This window comes from Anomalospiza imberbis, chromosome 15, assembly GCF_031753505.1.
Source record: "Anomalospiza imberbis isolate Cuckoo-Finch-1a 21T00152 chromosome 15, ASM3175350v1, whole genome shotgun sequence".
NCBI classification, from domain to species: Eukaryota; Metazoa; Chordata; class Aves; order Passeriformes; family Viduidae; genus Anomalospiza; species Anomalospiza imberbis.
In genome coordinates, this window is record NC_089695.1 from 11,159,644 (window position 1) to 11,179,656 (window position 20,013).

General features: G+C 45.9%; 1 protein-coding gene across 3 annotated transcripts in view; it reads right to left on the reverse strand.

Moving 5' to 3' along the window:
• Window positions 1-5,870, reverse strand: part of RASGEF1C (RasGEF domain family member 1C) — a 71,040-nt gene extending 65,170 nt beyond the window's left edge. The window contains exons 1-2 of one of the 3 annotated variants that reach the window (XM_068205838.1): window positions 2,974-3,083; window positions 876-1,017 (exon numbers count right to left, since the gene is read on the reverse strand). Coding sequence is in view for 1 of the 3 variants with exons in the window: in XM_068205836.1 (XP_068061937.1) it covers window positions 5,472-5,498 (27 nt within the window). In the remaining 2 variants the exon portion in view is untranslated. Of the gene's footprint in view, window positions 1-875; window positions 1,018-2,973; window positions 3,169-5,471 lie in introns of those variants that run through there. The other 2 variants (XM_068205836.1, XM_068205837.1) reach the window with 2 other exon arrangements.
• Between the last annotated feature and the right edge of the window lie 14,143 nt (window positions 5,871-20,013).

The window sequence follows — 20,013 nt, forward strand, 5'->3', positions numbered from 1 at the left end:
TAAACTCCTGGGCTAGCTAATGGCTTGGGGCTACCAGTCTGCTAAATCGTTTGGCCAGAGTGTCCAGGAGTCTCTGCTCTTGCACCAACCCCACCCTGACCCGGTCATCCTGAGCCCTTTCCTGCAGATGGATCAGCTCTGTGGAGAGAGGACAGAGCTCCTCTGGTGCAGGTGAGCTCGGCAGAGCAAGAGCAGGGACCTGCAGCGTTAGGATGCAGCGAGCTCCACGCAGTCAGGCACTCCTGCAGAGCAGAGCACTTCCAGCCACAACCACAGCTGCAGCCTGGACACAGCCCCGGCCAGACGAGCATCTGCAGCATAAACATATAGCTGGCTTCCAGAGATGATTTTCAAAACCCTGCTAAACAAGCATGTATAGCAAGAAAAGCCTCAGGCAACCAAAGGGCCACTATGCAGAGCTTCACTGCTGTAGCAGACCCATAAACATTATCCAGTCATCCATTAGTCACAGCAACATCACGTTTTGCCAGCGATGTGAAAAGGACAAATCACTCTCTCGCCAGCATAAATTTTCCAAGAAGTTAAATAAGGCTGCTAATTATTTCTAAGGATTTTAAAAGAATCCTTCAAGATTACTGCCCTTAAATTTGATTTAAAAATGCTATAAATATTTTCAACCAAACATCATTAGATGAAATTGACTTGATGGTATAAAAGAACCATTTTCTTAAGTAAAGGCTTTTTGAGAAGCGTGTTGTAGTTTAACAGTACACAGCACTTTTACCTGAATATACCAGAGGGAGCTGTACTAGTCACACCTTACAAATGGTTAACAAGGTGTTTATCTTCCTTGTGTGACTGAATTAGAACTACACAAAATGCCCTGACTCAAAGGAAGCAGAACAAATCCCTACCTTCACCTGCCGTGAGGGATGGAATTAGAATGCTGGGTGAGGCTGTAAGAAGTCCAAGGGAAGTTAAGACACCACAAGGAATCCTGGTTATATTTCTCCACCTCTTTTGCAAGACATTTTGCTGTCCCAAGGTTTGCAGACACTACAAAGCAACACAAAGTTCACTGCTGTTGCAGTTATCAGCATGATCTGACAGACCCCACCACTGGGGAAGCCCTCTGGAGCGGGCTGAAAGCCCCAGAGGACACCTCCATGACTTTCTTTCACAATTTCCTGGAGGAGGAAGCAATGTCTCCTATGATGGGGTAAGCTACCAGGCATAACTCCAAGCCTGTGCAGTGTAGGGCATCTCCCACGATAAGCTCAGACCTCTCAGACATCTCTGGTGCCTTTGCTTTGTTCAGAGCCTCCATCAGTATCAGCCAGGACTTCATTACCAGGCACTTTCCCCTGGCTCTTCCTTTGCTCTACCACTTCTTCATTGAAGTACACAAAGAGCCAGAGTGTAACAAAGAAATGCACTCCCCATCCTCACCCCTGTACCAAGCCATCCTCCCCATCCCTCAAAGGCAGCCCACCTCTAACAAAACAGTGAGATTAAAAGAGTCCTGGGAGACAGAGCACCAACAAGGGACATCTTTCAGTGCTCAGAAGGGCAGACACTCCTCCAGACACGAGGTGCCACTGGCTGCACCACAGAGCACAGGTATCCCACAGCAAGAGCTGAACCTGGGCAAGGGCTGCGGGATACACCTTTTCAGATACACTGGCTTGAGAACAATGATTAAATTCCAGTCTAATTTCCTCCTGATCTACAGCTCTAACTCCTTAGTGACTCCTATTAAGCCAATTCCCAACTGTGGTATCATTCTGGGTGCTTACCCTAAATAAGGAGCCCAGGAAGCCACTAAAACAATAACTATCTTTTTATCTGGAAAATACATGTCCAGAAATTTCTCCTGTGGAATACAAATGTCAGTATTTCAGGTGTCAGTAACATCATGTGATGTGCCATCACCACCCTACTCAACACATGGGCAGAGACCATCAAGTCTAGAGAATACAATCAAAACATAAATGGTTCCTCTGCACTTCTCTTTTCCCTCGTCATCTCCCAGTGTTTAATGATATGCCAGAGGGAACAGTGCCCAGTGTGGGTCCTCAAATAGCCACCAAAACACCCAAGGCTATGCAATGTCACCCAGGAATACCGTGGGCATTAAAGCCACCACAGGCTGAGGAGCTCTGTGCAGCTGCTCCCCTGTCCTGCTAATTGGGTACTGTGGACACGCTCACGCCGTAAGCACATCTTTGACATAACACAGCATGACAATTTTTCCAGAGCTACAGAAATGCAGAGCATACAAATAAACCTGAATGCTGAAACCAATTCATTGTTCATAAGAATATGCACGCTGCACCTGTTACGACCAAGGGCACTGTCTATGCCTTGGAGCGGATTATTTCAGCCTCTAACAAGCCTGCCTGTCTTGGAGGACTGCTAAACTCCAGGAGTTAATAAAGCACAACAAAATTATTTTGCAAAAGAAATCATTACCGAATATACAGGGAGAGATCTTTAAATGTAAGGTAAAGAAAATAAATCCTCAAACTGACATTCTCCTCTCAGCTTCTCACAGACGCTGGGTCAATTTAAAACAAATTTAACTGAAACAAAATAACTCCAAAATTGATACCGGTAAAGTCCTACCCTGAAACAAATGTTCGGGAGCCAAACTGCAACCCCAGCCCGGGACTCCCGATAGAGGAAGGCAGGACGCTGGCGCGGCACGAGCGGGGAGCGCTCCGCAAGCCCGGTCCCGGCGGGAGGGAGCAGCCGGCGGCGCTCCCGCAGCCCCGAGGGGAGCCGGAGCCGGGGCCGCCGCAGGGAGCAGGTGGCACAGCCGGTCCCCGCAGCACAGCCCCGGCGCCGCCGCCAGCCGGGGGACCCCGCCGCCAGCACGCGTGGGGCGCCGGGCCGGGGGTGGTTTTTTGTCGGAGAGAAGGAGACGGAGGAGCGCAGCAGAGGAGCAGCACCCGCGGCTGCGGCAGCGCGGTGCGGGCAGGGCGCGGCGGAGGGGACGGGACCGGCACTCACCGAGCTACGCGCGGCTGCTGCTGCCCCCGCTGTCGTCCATGCGGGCGGCGGGGGGACGGGAGCCCGCTGCGGGCCACAGCCGCCCCGCGATCCGCCGCATCTGCCCGGCGATCCGCCGCCGCGAAGGAGGAGGATGAGGAGGAGGAGGAGGAGGAGGAAGAGCGGAGCGCGCCGCCCCGGAGCCCCGCACAGCCCGGCCGCAGAGCGCCGCCTGCCCGCCGCGCCGGGATGGGATGGGATGGGCTCGGATGGGATGGGATGGGCTCCCGGCGGGCGCGGGGGGGCCCGGCCGCGGGGGCAGGTGCAGCCGCCCGGGGCGGGGGGCGGCGCGGAGCCGGAGCCGGGCGCGGCCCCGGGGCGGCGCAGCTGCCGGAGCGGGGCTGGCGGCGGCCGTGCGCGGAACGGGGGCGAGGAGCGTCTGGAAGCGCCTGTGTGTAACGTGGCCAGGCGCGAATCCGCCCCGCGAGGGCTTTTAATGAAGTACAGATGTTCCCTAATATAATTATATCGTCCTCTCCCCGATAATTGGCTTTGGCAGCCGCGCTGATCGAATCCCCCCGCGCGGCTGCCGTGCGCTCCCCCCGCCGGCACCGCAGAGCCGGGGCCGCCCCCGACACCGCGCCCGGGCACTGCCCTGGGGACCCCGCAGGGCCAGGGCCCTGCTCCCGAGAACCCGCGTTCAGAAACCTGCGGTTTTTTTGGCTCAGAGCAGGTGAAGATGAGGGACAACGCTTATTTACTTATTTCTTCAAGTGTGTGTCCTCAGAGAGCATGGGCTTAACTGGGCTGCCCGTAGCCAGGGAGGATGAAACACCGCGGTTGTAGGACGGGAAGGTTATTGCACTCACTGGGGAAGGAAGGACCTTGTTATTGAACAGGAGCTCGGCAGCAGAGGATGTCCTGACCGGTTGGGCAGGACCAGCACCCCCTGTGCAGCTCCCTCAACGTACCTGTGCTCTCAACGGGCCAGGTAAGCTGCAGATGGTTAAAACACCCCGGTTCTCCCCAGCTTGGGGAGATGGTTTGTCTTTAGGGAAATTGCCAATGAGGACACGCTAATGCAAGTCAGATGTGTGGGCGTTTTATGCATCTATGTGAGGAAAATGGATCAAACCCACAAATTCATCTTGCAGAGGACAAGCAGCCAACACAAGGTAATGATTTCTAGTCACTACAGGCCCCAGACCACACTGCTTTCACCTGATGACTCAAAGCTGAAACCCAGCCATGCCATTCCTGCTGACACCTGGACACTACAAGGTGTGTAAATACTTCAGATAAGCAGGATTAGGGAATTCTTTTAGCCCAGGGTTGCAGAGGGGAGCTGCAGACAGCTGACACATCTTTACTTCTGTCAGCTTGGGCAGTGTCCAAGGGATGGACAGTCCTGCTTGTTAACACAAATTGTAGGTTGGAAGTTAGCTCCCCCATCCCCAAAAGAGATTCTGTCCTGCCCAGTCCAGGGTCTTGACCACCAGCTCTTATCAATTTAAGTGAAGGCAAAAGACTACAGTTCTTTCCAGCAATTACAAACTTCTCAGCCTGAGCCCACAACGATAGACACGCTCCCATTTTATATTTACCAGTACCTAGGTGACACCTGTGAACAGAGAAGTATTTTGGACCTATGGAAAGGGTAAAGGGGTGGCTCTAGGCAAAGTCTGGAGCTACATCAGAGTTAATTCTGGTCTCAGCACAAGAAGCTCTGCCTTGGCCTCAGCAGGAACATTAAAATGCTCCTTGTTTTCACACCTGTGCTCTGCAGATTTCTGAGGGACCAAAACAGACAGAGGGTTTCACAAGCTGGGCAGGACATGGAGCATCCTTGGTTTGCCTTCAGCTGGGCCTCTTTGGGGTTTTGCTCACCCTGGAATACGCCCATGGCTGCTCAGGAGACAGGGAATCCAACACAGTCACAGAGATATAAGTGATGCTGGTCTCCCAGACACTATTTTTGATGTCTGCTTTTTGTTCTTGATTCAGTTCTGGTCCCAGAGGTGAAGGCATGGAGAAGGTGTAGTGTCAGAGGCAGCTGTGTCTGTTCCCTGAGAGCAGATGCCTCTGCAGTGGATGGCTTAGGAGGCAAGATGGGAACAAAGAAACTAAGGTTATCTTTTCCTCAATTTTCCCTTCAGCTATAGTAGAATCTTTTCTTAGAAGGATATAAATATAGAAAAGGTGAGGGAAGCACAAAAGCAATACAACCTGGAACAACATGACTTGAAACAGAGGACAAGCAACCTGACAGACTGACTCTGCAATTTCTCATTCAAGCTCTTTTCTTTAAATGTTTTTGGATTTTTTTTTCATTTTAAAAACCAGCCCATCATAATTACAGGCTCTCACTTAGACTTCCCAATCTTCCTTTAACACCAACACAGAAATTACTTCACAGAGAACTACCTAGTTTAGCCTTCCCTCAAGGGCAGATGCAGGAGAGCATTCACCTTAAACAGAGGAGCTCTCCAGAGAAGGTACAAGCAAACTCTCACACTTACCTTATCCTTGCTTTTCTTATGCTTCATGGCCGACCTCTCAGCAGGAGCTTTCTGCTCCCCCCAGTTCTACAGATACTTTCCAGCTCTCTCTCACTGACTGAGTTTCTCTGCTGTGTTTCCAGGTGTTAAGCTGATAAGTGTGTGATTTCCAGGGATCAACTCTGTCAAAGAGAGGAGGAACAGTGGATTTATTCCTCTCTAACCTCTTTCATATTTCTTGTCCTCCACCCATTATTAAAGGTAGACGGTTCAGAGCTGGCTCCACCTTGTTCCTCAGATATTCCAGGGTAATTTTATTCAGGCTTTGCCCTTTTCAGTGTACTTTTTGTTTCTGTGCCCCTCTGCAAATAGGTAGGTGTTGTTTCCTGAAAGTATTGTGCTTGTATTTTCCTGGAAGCAGAAGACAGGGAAACTTACTGTAAAATTCAACCAGTAACAAGTCAGTCATTGATTCTGTTCTTTATTTCATCCCATTTTTGGAATAAGTACTTTCTTAAAAGGAACAAGGTAACATAACTGTTTGATCCTAAGCAAATAAGAACAATGCCTTTTCCCCCAGTACAAGGCACCTGTCCAACATTTTATTAACTTTGCTAATTGCATTAAGCATCCTGCAGTGCTGAACAGTCATCAGCTGCTAAATCCCAGATCACTATAGTTGAGCTGGCTGTCAAATGAGGAAATAAAAAGACATTTTAGACCCAGAGTAGTAACCAAATAATCTGAATTCTGTTCTGAATTCTGCTCAGCTCCTCGCAGTGATCATATTTTATGAACTACTGGAAGATGGTGTTAGGATTCACACAATAAATATGAGCTGTATGGATGCTAGTGAGATTGATTAATAGATCTCACATGTTCAGACATTTCTACAAACAAGAAAAATTAGGTTTCTCTATGTGACTATTTTATGCAGATTTATATGCAGATAATTTGTACCTGCTCTTTCATTTTGTTACCTGTAGTATTACATGTGAACATAATAATAATAATAATAATAATCTAAATTTACATACACAAATTACTGGAAGGTCTGGATCTGGCACACTGGGGAATAATTTCTGGCTGGAAACATTAGCAGTGTGATAACTATTTAGACAACTATAGGAAATGAAATAAGCACTTGTCAAAGGAAAATGCATTGTTATGAAAAGTGGAATTGGTATAGTCTCAAATAAAAATGGAGCTTGTGAAAACGAGTTAATCAGAAATTCTCTCCTGCCACTCCCCTGCCTTATTGCTTTTTCTGTTTCTTTCCTCCTCTTGCTGGGGTGAAATCCTGCAGAGTAGAGAGCTGGGGAGGCAGAAGCAGCCAGACCATTGTGAAGATGTGGAAAAGCAGTAAATCCTGGCTCACAGCAGAGGGTTGGCAGGATCCCTCAGTCCAGGCTGGTGGCTCTGCCTGCAGGGATCAAACATGCCTGTGCCAGAGGGGGACCTGCCCCACACACACAGGGACTGCTGCTGCACTCACAGCACATTTGACATGGGAAATCTTGGCCTTGATTTTGGTCCTGATGGTAATCAAGACCTGAATTCTGCTCAGGAACTAGCCAGAGAAGCAGCAAGGTTAGAGAGGACTGACAGAAGAAGCTGCAGCTGTCCTGCAGGCGCTGTCAGGAAGTGGGTTCCAGCTGACCTGCTTCCATTTTTAAGGCACAAGGGCATTTCGACCACAGGTTTGTGAAAGTAATATTATTTCTGCCTTTCCTTATTTGTTCACCAGGAACCCCATTCTACAGCCAACCAGAACAAAATGTGTGGAAGGAAGCAGGGAAAAAAAAAAAAAGAGAAATTAAAGAAAAAGCCAGCCATGCTACTGCTAATCATATTAATTTATATATGTAGTTTATAATTAGTATTTTTAAGCATTCATTTTCTTTCTTCAATAAAGACCACATCTCTCCAGGACCCTCGCCATGTCCATTGTTTTTATGACAGGCAGTAGAGATAGGTACCAATTACTTGGCTCTTATTTAGTGAGTACTCCAAAGTACTTTGATGCAGCAGCATTGTAAATTCTCTGTAGCAGCTAATTGTCTCATTTTAATTCATTTTTAATGAGACACCTGGGAGAGTGAAGAAACATCACAAAAACACAAAAATCCCAGAATACCTTTGAATTGGTCTCCCAATCTCTCCTTATTTCTACCTTCCTACAAAAGGACTTTTTGGTACTAGCACATAAAGGTGCAGCTTCACCCAGCTGTGTGACAGCATTGCACATCACAACCTTCTCCCACAGGCGAGGGAGGATGGAGGTAGAATCTACAAAACACCATGGAAACAATCCAGAGAGAAGTCTCTGGTCTTCAGATGCTCTACATCTTCATCACTGCTGTCTCTCTAGACAGCTGAGCCACATCTCCTCTGCTGCCAGTAGACTGCAGATGGAAGTGCAGGGTTCTGAAGGAAGGGTGGGGTTCTTGATCATCATCATTGGCCATGCAGATGTGACTCTCAGATAAAAAGAAATATGGTGGCAAAGAGGTATATTTTCTTCATCAGCAGCTGATTCATTGCATGCTTTTTTGTGAAAGGAAAAATGTGTCCTCTGACAGTCACCAGCATGGTTTCCTCAGCTCAGAAATCTTCTCAGTTCTCACTCACATGGCCCAGTGTTACACCCTGTGCTAACTTCAACATCCAGATGTTATTGACTCAACAGGGGAATCAATTCCAGTAAGACAGAGCTGCCCAAAACTCTATCAGCAGTTTGGCTTCAGCAAGTCCCTGTCACAGCATCCCTGGTCTCTGCTGCTGTGGTGGCTGGAGGGAGAAGGAGCACACTCCAAGGCAGCCTTTAACCAAATCACATGAGGAGCTCCTAGATCAAAACCAGCACTGCAAATGGAGAAAGAACACTGGACATTGAGAAATGTATGTGGGATGTTGCCACTTTAATTAGAAAGGTACCTGTGGTGGCAGATTGATGTTGTTTCCACTGAGGGATTTACCATAAACTGAAGGCACACCCAGTGAGCTGTGTGGTTTCACTAAGACATTCCCCTCTCAATTTTGGTAATTACTGTGCTCTTTTGTAAGTGCTGTGATAATTTTTACCAGGTGAGGCCCATCAGCAGCCACAGGGCGGTGTGGCTGTCCACAGCCACCACAGCAGTTATCATCCCTGGAGCAGAGTCCCACGTGCCCCCAGGGTCAAAGTCTGGAGCACCTCGTGGTGACTAAGCCCTATCCTTGCCCTACATTTTACCTGACTTTCCTCATCTTTAGCTCTGACACCTTAATGAGGATCTGGCAAGTGGTCAGGGCTATGGGAAAGCCCACAAGTTTCAGCAGTAGCTGGAAAGCAGCTGTGGATGCTGATTCTGTGGCTGAGGACTCCCAGCCAGGCACAGCCAGCAGATGTGCCCCTCTGGTTACTGCTGGCCCGCCCAGATGCCATAGCCTGCAGTCACTGACTGGTTTCAGCAAGAGAGAACTCTGCTCCAAGTTCAGTGCCTTTGATCTTTAACAGTATAATGACATTTAATACTATTAATATGGCAAAAAACCTGGCTGCTTCTTTTGTCTACATTTTAGCTGCTTAAATACATAAAGGAGCCTTGCACATTTGGAGTACTGGGACAAGGGGCTTGTTGACTCCAGCAGAAGAGCTCTCAAGCCTTTGCTACGGGCACAGTAGAGTACCCAACACAAACACTCCAGGGTTTTATCCTCCACAGCTGCAAAACTCCCCTTCCATTTTGCTGGTTCTGGGAACTGACTAAGGGTAAGGTGAGCTGGCTCCTTGCATAGAAGGCTGCCAAGCTGCTGAATTTGTTTGCAGCGAGGGACTGGGGGTCATGTTGTGACCATATGGTCAGGGAGAGCACCACTTTTGGGAATGAGCATTCATGTATTGAATCTGTTACAGGAAAAAAAAACTGAAAATCCCATAGCATTTAAGAACTCTTTGTTGATGAAGATTATTTTGACAAGAACTCCAGGAAACCTTCCCCTTTCAGTTTTCCCACTGAAAACCCATTTTCAGGCTATTTTTATCTTTACTGCATTTCATCTCCTTTTCTAAGATGGATTTTTTTCGCCACAGATGAGATCCCAATTTCTTTTCAGACTTGGACAATGGTGCAGTTGAAGAGGGTGACAACAACAAGCTGCTTCTCAAACTATCACACAAAAGACTTCAGTCAGGATATTTACAATAAATACAGGCACCAAGTGTGAGGGCTCCTGTTTCCTGGCAGCATTGCTGGACCAGTTTATTCTCTGGAAGGAATCTATTACATCAGTGGCCTCGGGAATGTATATTGAGATGGTTTAATCAGACTTGAAAATCACAGCACAGAAAGGGGCTTCAGTTCTCCTGCCTGGACACAACGTCCCTAATTTGGGAGCTGCAGAGGAATGTCTCTGATATCACACAGTCCTTAGCTCCTCTCTGTCCAGCGTTAAAGTGGCTGGTGGCAGCATTATGGCCCTGATTCAGCAAAGCACTGAAGCACATGCTAAACTTTAATTTCTTCAATTAGACTTAAATACATGCTTAGGGCTGAGGATATGCCACAATACCCACAGAGATCACAGTGCTGTTCAACAGGTAATTTGTTTTGGCCAGTGAATCCCTCTGTAGATAAAAGTTTTGTCAACTTTCCCGTGCTCCTGTCTGTTGCTTGGATTTCACTGCTGCCTTTATCCTTACATTGTCAGGCAGTCTTTCAGGACACACCACTTCTTCCTCATTATATACACATCAAACATCAAATACAAATAGGGCTGTAGTTTCTATAGCTCTCATAACACCAATAATTACAACAGGAATGGATTTAAGCATGGTCTTTATTGTGCTCCTAAATGGAAGTTTATATTTAGAGGCCTTATCTTTCTTGTGTTTCCCTCCATGTGTGAAATAGGTCTTTACTCAAACCAGTTTGCTTTAGATCCCCACGAGGCAAAGTGTCTGTGGGTGGAATGACATCTATTTGAAGGGAACAATATTATGTGAGGAGTAAAGATTAAAAGGTCTGGAAAACTTCTAAGACTCCAGCTGACATATTGAGTAATGCCAAGGCTGTGGCCAAGTTCCTCTGTGGCTTGGAAGCTATGGAAATGCAGAATGTTTCTGCAGTACGTTAATCTGCTGATAAGAACCTGAAACAGAGTTAATTACAGAGCAGGTTCAAGGGAAAGCTCGGCTGAGCCTCCAGAGTTATTGCATCAGTGACACAGCCTGAAGTTTGGAAAGCAGAACAGAGCACAGGCAGGTAACCTGGGAGAGATGGCCCATGCCCACTCTGCTCCAGCAGTGTCAAACTGATTGTCAGCAGGAGCAGATCCAGGCTGGAAACTCTCGGTGAGCTCCAAGGAGTGCTGGAATCAGCTGCCTAATTGCGTGAGAGTTGAAGGAATGACAAAGGTGGATCTAACTCATCATCCAGGGGCAAGTTCTAACACTGCTGGACAAACATTTTGCTGAAGGGTCTTTCTTAGCTATCAGGTTTTTATCTGAATTCTGTCGACTGCATTCCTTGGAGGAGGAAAAAAGCCTTCAAGGGCAAACCCTCACCCAGACAATAGTATGTGTTTGATTGACAGTCATGTACTTTTTTGTTTGAAATTACATTTTTCAAAGGAGTAGGGTCAAGGGCTTTTTCTTGCAGAAGATCAAAGGTTACATCCTTTGCTCATCTAAACCAACTTGGCTTCAGTGACTCCTTTGTTGATTTGTAGCAGCTGAGTGTTTCTACCAAAAATACAGCCCAGACATGGAATCAGCAGCACACCCATGCCTGCTTTCCAACTATGAAATAAAACATGATTCATACCCCAAGCACAGAAGTGGAATGCAAAAAGCAAACAGAACACAAGGTGAAAAGTAATTATATTCTCTTAATTGCAGATTAAAAAAAAAAAAAGTGTAACACCAAAAATTGCTCATGAGATTCTTTTCTTTTAAAAACCTGTAAAACATGAAGGCAGCCTCTTTATTGAATCTTGGGTTTTGCTAGAAAAATAAATATTGTTGTAGGGATTATTGGAGCATACATCTGATTTAAATCTTAAAAAAATGCATTGTAAATATAAGAGCTACTAAGCTGGGCTGAAATATATAGATCATGTTTAAGCTGAAAGGAGGTAAATAATCCATTGCTATAATATGATTGCCATTGGCAGAAAATAAAATAATGTGGAATTATGATAAATAGTGCAGCCAGTAATGGAAGCTATGGCCAGCATTACCAAAGGAGGCACCACCCACAAGTGGCAAGAAAGAAGTAAAGTAAATAAAGTAGTGGCAAGGCTGGAAGTACAAAATCTATTTCGTAAACCACAGGTTTGAATGTGGAGAGAGTTCTGTTCTGATGGATGAAATCACAGCAACAGCGTAGCAGTGTGGTAGCAGAACTTTCTCTAAGCTGACATTCTGATTTGATTCTGAAATTTTTACCATTTTCTCCTGCTGTGTGACAGGCAGGGGACTGAAGGGGTGTGTGTGCATTGGGGCAAAGACTATTCTCCACTTCAACCCAGCCTGGAAGGTGATGGTTTGCTTTAATTAGTTTTAACTGGTTCAAATTATGTAAACATTGATTTTCACACTTACAGGTTGAGCAAGTAGATACTGTCAAAAGAAAAATTAAAAGAAAAATGAGTGCATAAGAGTAGAAAGGGCTGAGCAGCAGAGAGGAGAAGAAAATTCTGAAGAGATCTGCGAGATTCTGAGAGCTCTGCAGGCACCTTCACCAGGTATTGCCCCATTTTCTCAGTGAGAAGAGAAAGTGATTTTGATTTTTGCCACAGAAGACATTTAGGCTCGATGTCTACGATGGAGTCTGCGTGACTTGAGAACCAGCAGAATAATACTGTGTGTGTCCAATATCATAAAACACAATTTATTTACTTTTTCCATCAGAACACACTATGTTCCTGTGGGGGCATAATTTTAGAGCTCAACTCTCATGCTGGCTCTGAAAGCTTCTATTAAGACAGAAATCTCCCAGATAATAGAAAACTGTCTCAGGCCCATTCTCTTGCACATCAGGCTCTGACCATTCGGGAGTTTATAGCAAGCTCATCTTTACAATAATAGAGAGACTTAAAAAAAGGTCTTCAAAGGCCAATGATTTCCAACAGCATCCTTGTTTCCTTCCTCTGCTGTTGTCTCTTTTTCCTCTCTCGCTCTGACAATCTGTTGTCAGTAGTGGTAGAGAGAGGGATATTGCACTGGCTTTGGAGGGTGGCAGGATTATTCAGTGGGGAGGCTAGACTCAAAGTCCCGAGCAAAGCCCACTCTGTCAGCAAAGCTGAAATCCTCCAGAAGCAGGCATGCTGTGCCTCCACATCTCCCCAAATGCAGCCAGGCTTTCACCAGAGGGGAACCTATTCCTGCTTTTTCTAGAGGAGGGGATCACAGACTCTGGGCTCTTTTAAAGAAAGATGAATAAATGAAAGAGGAAAGAGGAACACAGCAGGCAGCCCAATTTCATTACTTTTTGATTTAGTCATCCAGAGTTACAAAGTGATAGTAAACACTGTTATCTCTGTGTTCTGGGTGGGTGTGAAGCATAGCCTTAAGGACATACTCAAAGCTGTTATTAGCTCATTTTGTGCTCTAGACTTTTCTAATAGACCTGAATTAGCTTCTCAGTACTGTATCACAGAAGGAGACCAGGTTTATTTATTATCTAAAAATATTGGCCCAAACAGGTGGCAACACTGCCCTCCATCAGCCAGTGGAGAGGAAAAATACAGCCTGTTTTTTTTTTAGTCTATTAGTTTTAACATTTTCATACCCAGCATTCCATTAGTCAGCAAGGTTAATCTTTAGCCAGAGCTCAGTGGAAGGTGTGTGTTTCTTTCCTCCTTTCTGCTGGAGTTCCTTGTGCACGGAGCCCTGAGTTTGTACATCCATACAGGCAGAGACTGACCTGGGGAAAATGCAAAGCTGTGCCCTTGTCCCCCAGATTGTCCCTGAGCAGGTAACGTGGGGCTGCCTCAGCACGTGCTCTCTGTCATTGTGTTTCCCACTGACCCAAGCCTAGTCCAAAACAAGAGCAGCCCCAGCCAAACCACCAATGATGCTATATTTGCTCCTAAATATCAAGCTGAGGAATTTGCCCTAGCCATGTCACTTCCTGTGCTGAAATCGAATTTCAGCAGCCTCACTGTCTGCACCAGTCAGAACTGGCTCTTGGTGCAGTTCTGAGTGGGTTTATTGCAGCTCAAAGCTGTCGGGAGAGGCAGAGCAGAGACACTTCAGGAAAAAAAAATAGTAATGAACAGCAGTCATACTTCACACATGAACTCATTATTTTTTCTGAAAAAGAAAAAAAGCTTGCTAAGCCCCAGAATAAAGACTCCAGATTGTGAACTTCAGATCTCTTCCCAGTAGAGTTCCTTCATCTTGCCCCAGACTGAAACGCAGGCATGAGAGCCCAGGACAGCTGAGATGGGATTGCTCCTTCTCCTTTTGTTATGTGGAAGTTCAGGGAAGACCAAGCCAGGAGAGATGATTTGCTGGTGCATTAGTCAGCCAAGGAACTCGTCCTCTTGCAAAACAAAACCACTAACAATAATTCAGACTCTCCAAGGAATATGCCAGGGAATGTAAAGGCTGGAGACCGAAAGACAAGCTGGGAGGAGGAGGAATACTTTCCTCCCTTTGACATGAGCAAAACAGTCACATCAACTCACCCCACAGGGCAGTGTGTCCAGGTCCATGAGAAACCTCTGAGCAAGGCTGCACGGGGCTGGGCAGAGGGGCTAAAGCACCTCAGGACAGAGCTGTACTAACCCCAGCACCTGGAAAGCTCCTGTTGGAGAGCTCAACTAAAATCAGGTGAAATAACAACACCATTCTTGATTGCACTACAGGGACCTGTGCCTTTGTATCTCAGAAATGCATTTAGGAGTTTATATTTCTTGACACTTCAGGAAAATAAGCCCTGCGTGACATTGTTGGTTACATACAGATGCAAAACATTGAGTTATGGGAAAAGATTTAAAAAAGCTCTTTACAGGAATTTGTTACAGGTCCACTAAGCAAGGAGGATAACTGGACTATGAAATAACCAGTCACTACCAAAGGATGCAGAGAGGCCAAAATCCTAGCAATGGATTTTTATTCATCCAGGCAAACTAGAAAACACCGTCAGGAAAAATTAGATTGGAAGTCTTTGGTTTTGGTGCTGAATCATGTTTTTAGAGCTAAAGCATATCCAGAAGGGAATGAAGTTGTATGAAATTTAATCAAGTAATACAGGGGTGAGACTGAAGCTGGACAGAAGAAGGGGCAGAGCTAAGCACAGGCTAGAGAGATTTTAAAGGCAAACTGCACCAATGGAGAAAAACAACCCTCTCTGAAAGGTGAGCAGGCAAGATAGTTTTTCAAAGTACATTATCCTGCTATTAATCTAGACATGATGTTATTTATTCCCAACATCATCCAAAACTTTTAGCTGAATTATTTACAAAGTCCACAGCTATTTGGTAAACAGGACTTAAGAAGTGTCAGCTGTAAGGGGGTCCTGCTTTGAAGACAAATAGACAAGCAGACATAGAGTCAAGGAAGGGCTCCAGTGTTTCAGCTGCGTGGCCAAGAGCCACTTCTTTGTAGCATATGGTGCACACTAACAGGTTTATTTTCCCCGAGGAGGATGTATAAACTGTCTGCAACTGCTCTTCACACTTGTCACTCTAAGTCAGATGATTTTTCCAAAGCCTCCTGCCGAAACAGCCCCCCACCTGAAGCTGAACAAAGAATTTGTGGACGCCTTGCAGGTTGTTCGGGGAGCGAAGGGCTCTGGCTGCACAAGCAGAGTGTGATAAAGCAGATGGGGAAGTGTGGCAGGGACTCCGACAGAGGCGGGCGCATGAGATACCAAATGAGAGCAGTTAAACGAGGAGGGGCAGGGCTGGAGGGGGGCACTGCTGGGAAGCGGAGTTAAATTCGGGTCAGGGAAGAGAAGCAGCAAGTGGCAGCATGTCTCCGCAGCTGTCCCTGCCCCGCCAGGTCCCGTCTGCGCCGGCAGCCCTTGGGCTCTCTGCCTGCACCAGGCAGCGCCGCTGGGTGCGAGGGCTGGCCAGCACCTGCTGCCAGCCCCACCGAGCTGCAGCCTGCCCCGAGGCACATTACACACCGTGATTAATATGCAGAGACCAGAGCGACTGGCAAAGATAATTACACAGCGAGTCAATTGGCTGGCAAAGTTAATTATGCAGGGAGTCAAATGAGTGGCAAACCAAGTGACTGAGGCAGAATAAAGAAACATTTGGCAGTGACAAATGGCAAAACAAGTTGCTCAGACGGGGGGTCGAGCGGGCTGGACACTGGATGCGCTCTCCGGCAGCAGAAGCTGGCGCGGTGTCAGCGGTGTCGCTGCCTGGCACCGCGCCCGGGGCAGGGCAGGGCAGGGCAGGGCAGGGCAGGGCAGGGCAGGGCGGCGCTGCCCCGGCTCCAGCGGGACTCGCACCTCCAGCCTCCGCTTCAGTCACCCCGTAACCCCGAGGCACTGAACTTCCCTCCGCCTCAGGACTGAGCGCTGTCCCCATTGCGCCACACGAGGAAGTGTTTTGCATTCTCTCCAGCCGAATATTAAGCAGATGCATGGACCTGGAAAGCAGAAATATGAACTAACCCGGGAGCGAGCTGTGTGCGCGGTGCCAGCACCAGCAATGCCCTCCCAGCGCAGTCGGGAGCTATAGGGAAAGGAAAGGTTCTCCTGCTGCCATTACCAGTCCAAAGCAGGAAAACCCTACTGACTCAGACAGAGAGGTTTCTACTACTACAGACCAACAAGCCACATTTTATCTGGAAACGAGCTAGATCTACTTTTCCTAACTGCAAGCAAATGTGTATTTTTCAAGGACTTAGTGAAAGAAGATGGCACAGAGCTTTGAGATCTCTTTGGGAAATGTTACATACTTTATTTCAATTTCTATTCTATTCTATTCTATTCTATTCTATTCTATTCTATTCTATTCATAGTAAGACCCCTGAAGTGACCTTTAAAGGGGTAAAGGGAAGCCGGTAGCTCTGACCTTTTTATTCCTTAGAAGGTACAACCCAACCCAGAAGCATTGACATCCTGGAGTGTTTGGGACTGTTCCTTGCTTTCTTCTCCAATAGTTAACTTACATGAATGCCAGAACCAGAGTTCCCAAAAATTATGTTATGCCTTGAAATTACTGAAACAAACCATTGAAGAAAAGACAATGTTTAATCCTTACATCTGCAATAGTTTTGATTTGTTAGCATTTAGTTCATTCTGCTGGCCAGTTGCCATGGTTGGACAATGAAGGGCTTTGAGACCACACCGGCTAGGAAAGCTCAGGTATCTGTAATGCACATTTACACACAAGTTCTCCAGTAAAATGAAAGAAATTAAAATCAACTTTTGTTAATTGCCTACAAAAACAGTCTTCCCAAACTATATCTAGTGTTTGCCAGATAAATTCTGCTCTTTATGTGCAACACTTTCATATCTGACTCCAGCATTTTATTTGAAAGTGATGTATTTCTTCTGAGTTGTACTAATTTAATCATGAGGGGAAAAATGGGAAATAAAAAGAAGGAAAGGCAACTCCAAAACACCAGGCACTTTAAAACAAGGAAGAACAAATAACAATAGCAGAGAGTCAATGTGGTACATGAAAAATAAGTCCTTTCTAGGTCACGCTTAAATTTGCATTAATGGCCTTCTTGTCAAATTATCTCAGGGGAACTTCAGATTAGCATGCAAAAGAAGCATGATACAAACTAGAGCAGTAATACTTGTTTTATTTACCAGACCATTTTTTTCCAAAGGAACTAAATATGAGAATCTTGAGGGATCTGAGTTTCATCTTTTAAAAAGGAAGCAGAGTCAGGAAGAGCTCACCGTAATTAGCCGCTAGTCAAATAACATATAATTCCTCTCTGTATTTACTCAGCAGTGTGTACTTTAATCATGGCAAATATTAAACTGACCCTAGCCACCTCCTTCTATAGACTGGCTCAGGAGCCCATTTGTTCAGTCATTGGATAAGCTTTTAAGAAAACAAATGTTACCAATTGCATTTAAAAGTAAACACAGGGTATTCCCAAATCTGTGTCTGAAAACTTATTTGATAAATAAGATAGAGAGTGGAGGGGGAAAAAAGGTCATAAGCATTTAATCTGCCAGTCCAATAGAGATGTAACAGAGGTGAGGTGGCCACCTAAGGGTTGTTGCTGTTGTTTAGGAGGAGCAGGGCAGTCTATTGGCAAGATCTGGGAATCAATGGAGATCTGGCTTTTATTATTGTCTGGTGTGCCAGTGAACAGTGAGTAACCTCAAATTCCTGCTGCTTCAGCAGATCGTGTGGGACACTCACCCATCAGGGTTTTGGCTTGGCTCACACACTCCATCAGCATTCAAAGAGACCTTTGGCCCTCTTTGTCTCCCCTTATCAGCAGCTGTACAGGAAGCATTTCTGAGGATGCTCCACACCTCCAGTGCTGGCAGGAGGTGGAATCTGGAGGTGGTTTCATGCTGCAGCCTCACACCGGGAGGACCAGGGTACCACACATCAACTCAGTTTTTATTTAGCAAATCTGCTAAGGTTTCAACCTACTACTTGTACAAAGGCAGCCTGGAGGTAACAAATGGACTTCTGCACCCAGCTCTGAAGGGTGTGTGAGCACACAGACATAAAGGCTGTCTGACCTCTAAAGGGAGTATCACTCATGTCATCAAATCTCTGCTGTCAGAGCGGGGAACTGCACCAGAAAACCTTTTCTCCAATGCTGAAATCTCAACACTGGCCTAGCAATATACCAGATACAAGAACAGTGCCATTATCATTACTTCAGGATGAGAAAAGTGAAACAAATCTTTTGAATTAACACTCAACTCTTTAAATAGCCCAGAGCAGTCAAGTTCTTGGATTTTCTTAAAACTCTTCTGATTTTTAAAGCTCATCAGGACTTTGCATCTGGAGTGGGAGTAGATAATCCAGCCCAGATACTGCTATGGGAAAGAAACTCAACAGGGTGAGACAACAAACTGCAGCTAACAGAAACTATTTCCACCCACCTCATGGAGTCACCCATTGCCACAGGGGGCACAAGGTACTGGAAAAAATCATGCATTTAAGGCACCTAGGGCAAGAGACAAGCAAGTTGCTAAAAATCATGTTTTTTACAGAGGGTGCCTACAGGGAATACGCTGTTACCTGTTTGCATCCTGCTATACTCAAACGCTGATTTTCACAATTATAAGATCCACATATTAACATGGTTCGATCAGCAGTTTTACACTGCTCAGCCATGGCTGCTTTCATTATCTGCCACCCATCTGTACTGTCGGTATGCTTGGCTCTTTTACAGTGTTGATCATGTCTGATTTAACATGCCAGGTTACATTAACAGCTCTGAAACCCAAATGGCCACACAAGTCCTGGAAAAGCGGTTGGGCTGCTTTGCTGTTGTTACACATTATATTCCCCTCCTCATTGTCACTAAATCCAACCAGAGAAGCACTTCTAGGGGGACAGACCATTAGCCACCAAACACCCCAGGGCATCACAGCAGTCCACAAAGCTGATACTTTCTGCCAGCCGACCAGCAGCTCTAAAATGTGCAGAGCTTGTCAGGTTTCTGGGCACCCCTCCTCCCCCCAATTAGTCATACCAGTGACTTCTCTGTACAAGGAATTAGGAAGAGGGGAAAAAAAAAAGAGCTTTTCCTCTGGCTTCCAATTTAATGAAAGGATTAAAAGTTCAGTGAATTCAGAGAATGTAACCTTCGGGGCTCTCATGAAGAACAATGAAAATAATAAGAAAATCTAATGTTTCTTATACAAGTGTATCTCTTAAAACTCTTAAAAATCTTAGCCTTTTTGGTGGAAAAAACTTAAACCAGGGGCAGATCAGAGTCTTGACAGCCTGCTATAAGATTAAATAGTCTATTAATAAAAAATCAGATTAACAACACTTTGTTAAAACTAATTATGTGAGGAAAGCCAGCTTCTTGTTGCATTGCCAAAATATTGGATATATATTTTTTTTTATTCATTGCATCATTTTAGACCAAATGTTTTGGCAGCTTAATTAGAGGCAGGTGGTGCCATTGCCATAATTACACAGAATTCCTCATATTTTGTCATCATGCTTATTAGAGCCCTTGATTCAGCATGAAAGGGAAGCATCCTGGCCAACCAAACACTGCAGCAGTTTTTATGGGAAATGCAAAGCACCTTTACATGAGAGCTGCCTTGCTTAGAGGATGCCAAATACTTATTTCAGCTGTGGGACAATACTGCCTTTTCCAGTAGGAAAAACAGTGAAATGAGACCAAAAGCTCTCAACCCCAAGTGAAACTCAAACTCACTGCAGTCAATGGCAGCATTCCCATTGACTTAATTGGGACCAAAACCCAGCTGGCTTTCCTGAGCAGGGTAAGACTGATTTATATAGGATGGATATGGGACAAGTCCACAAATATAACTGAGATCAGAATTTGGCTCATTAATCTCTTGGGAGTTGGTCTGGCTGTGGCCAGGGAAAGCAGAGCTGGATTTGGCTTTCAGGACAGCTCAGGATCATGGTCCTCAGCCCACTC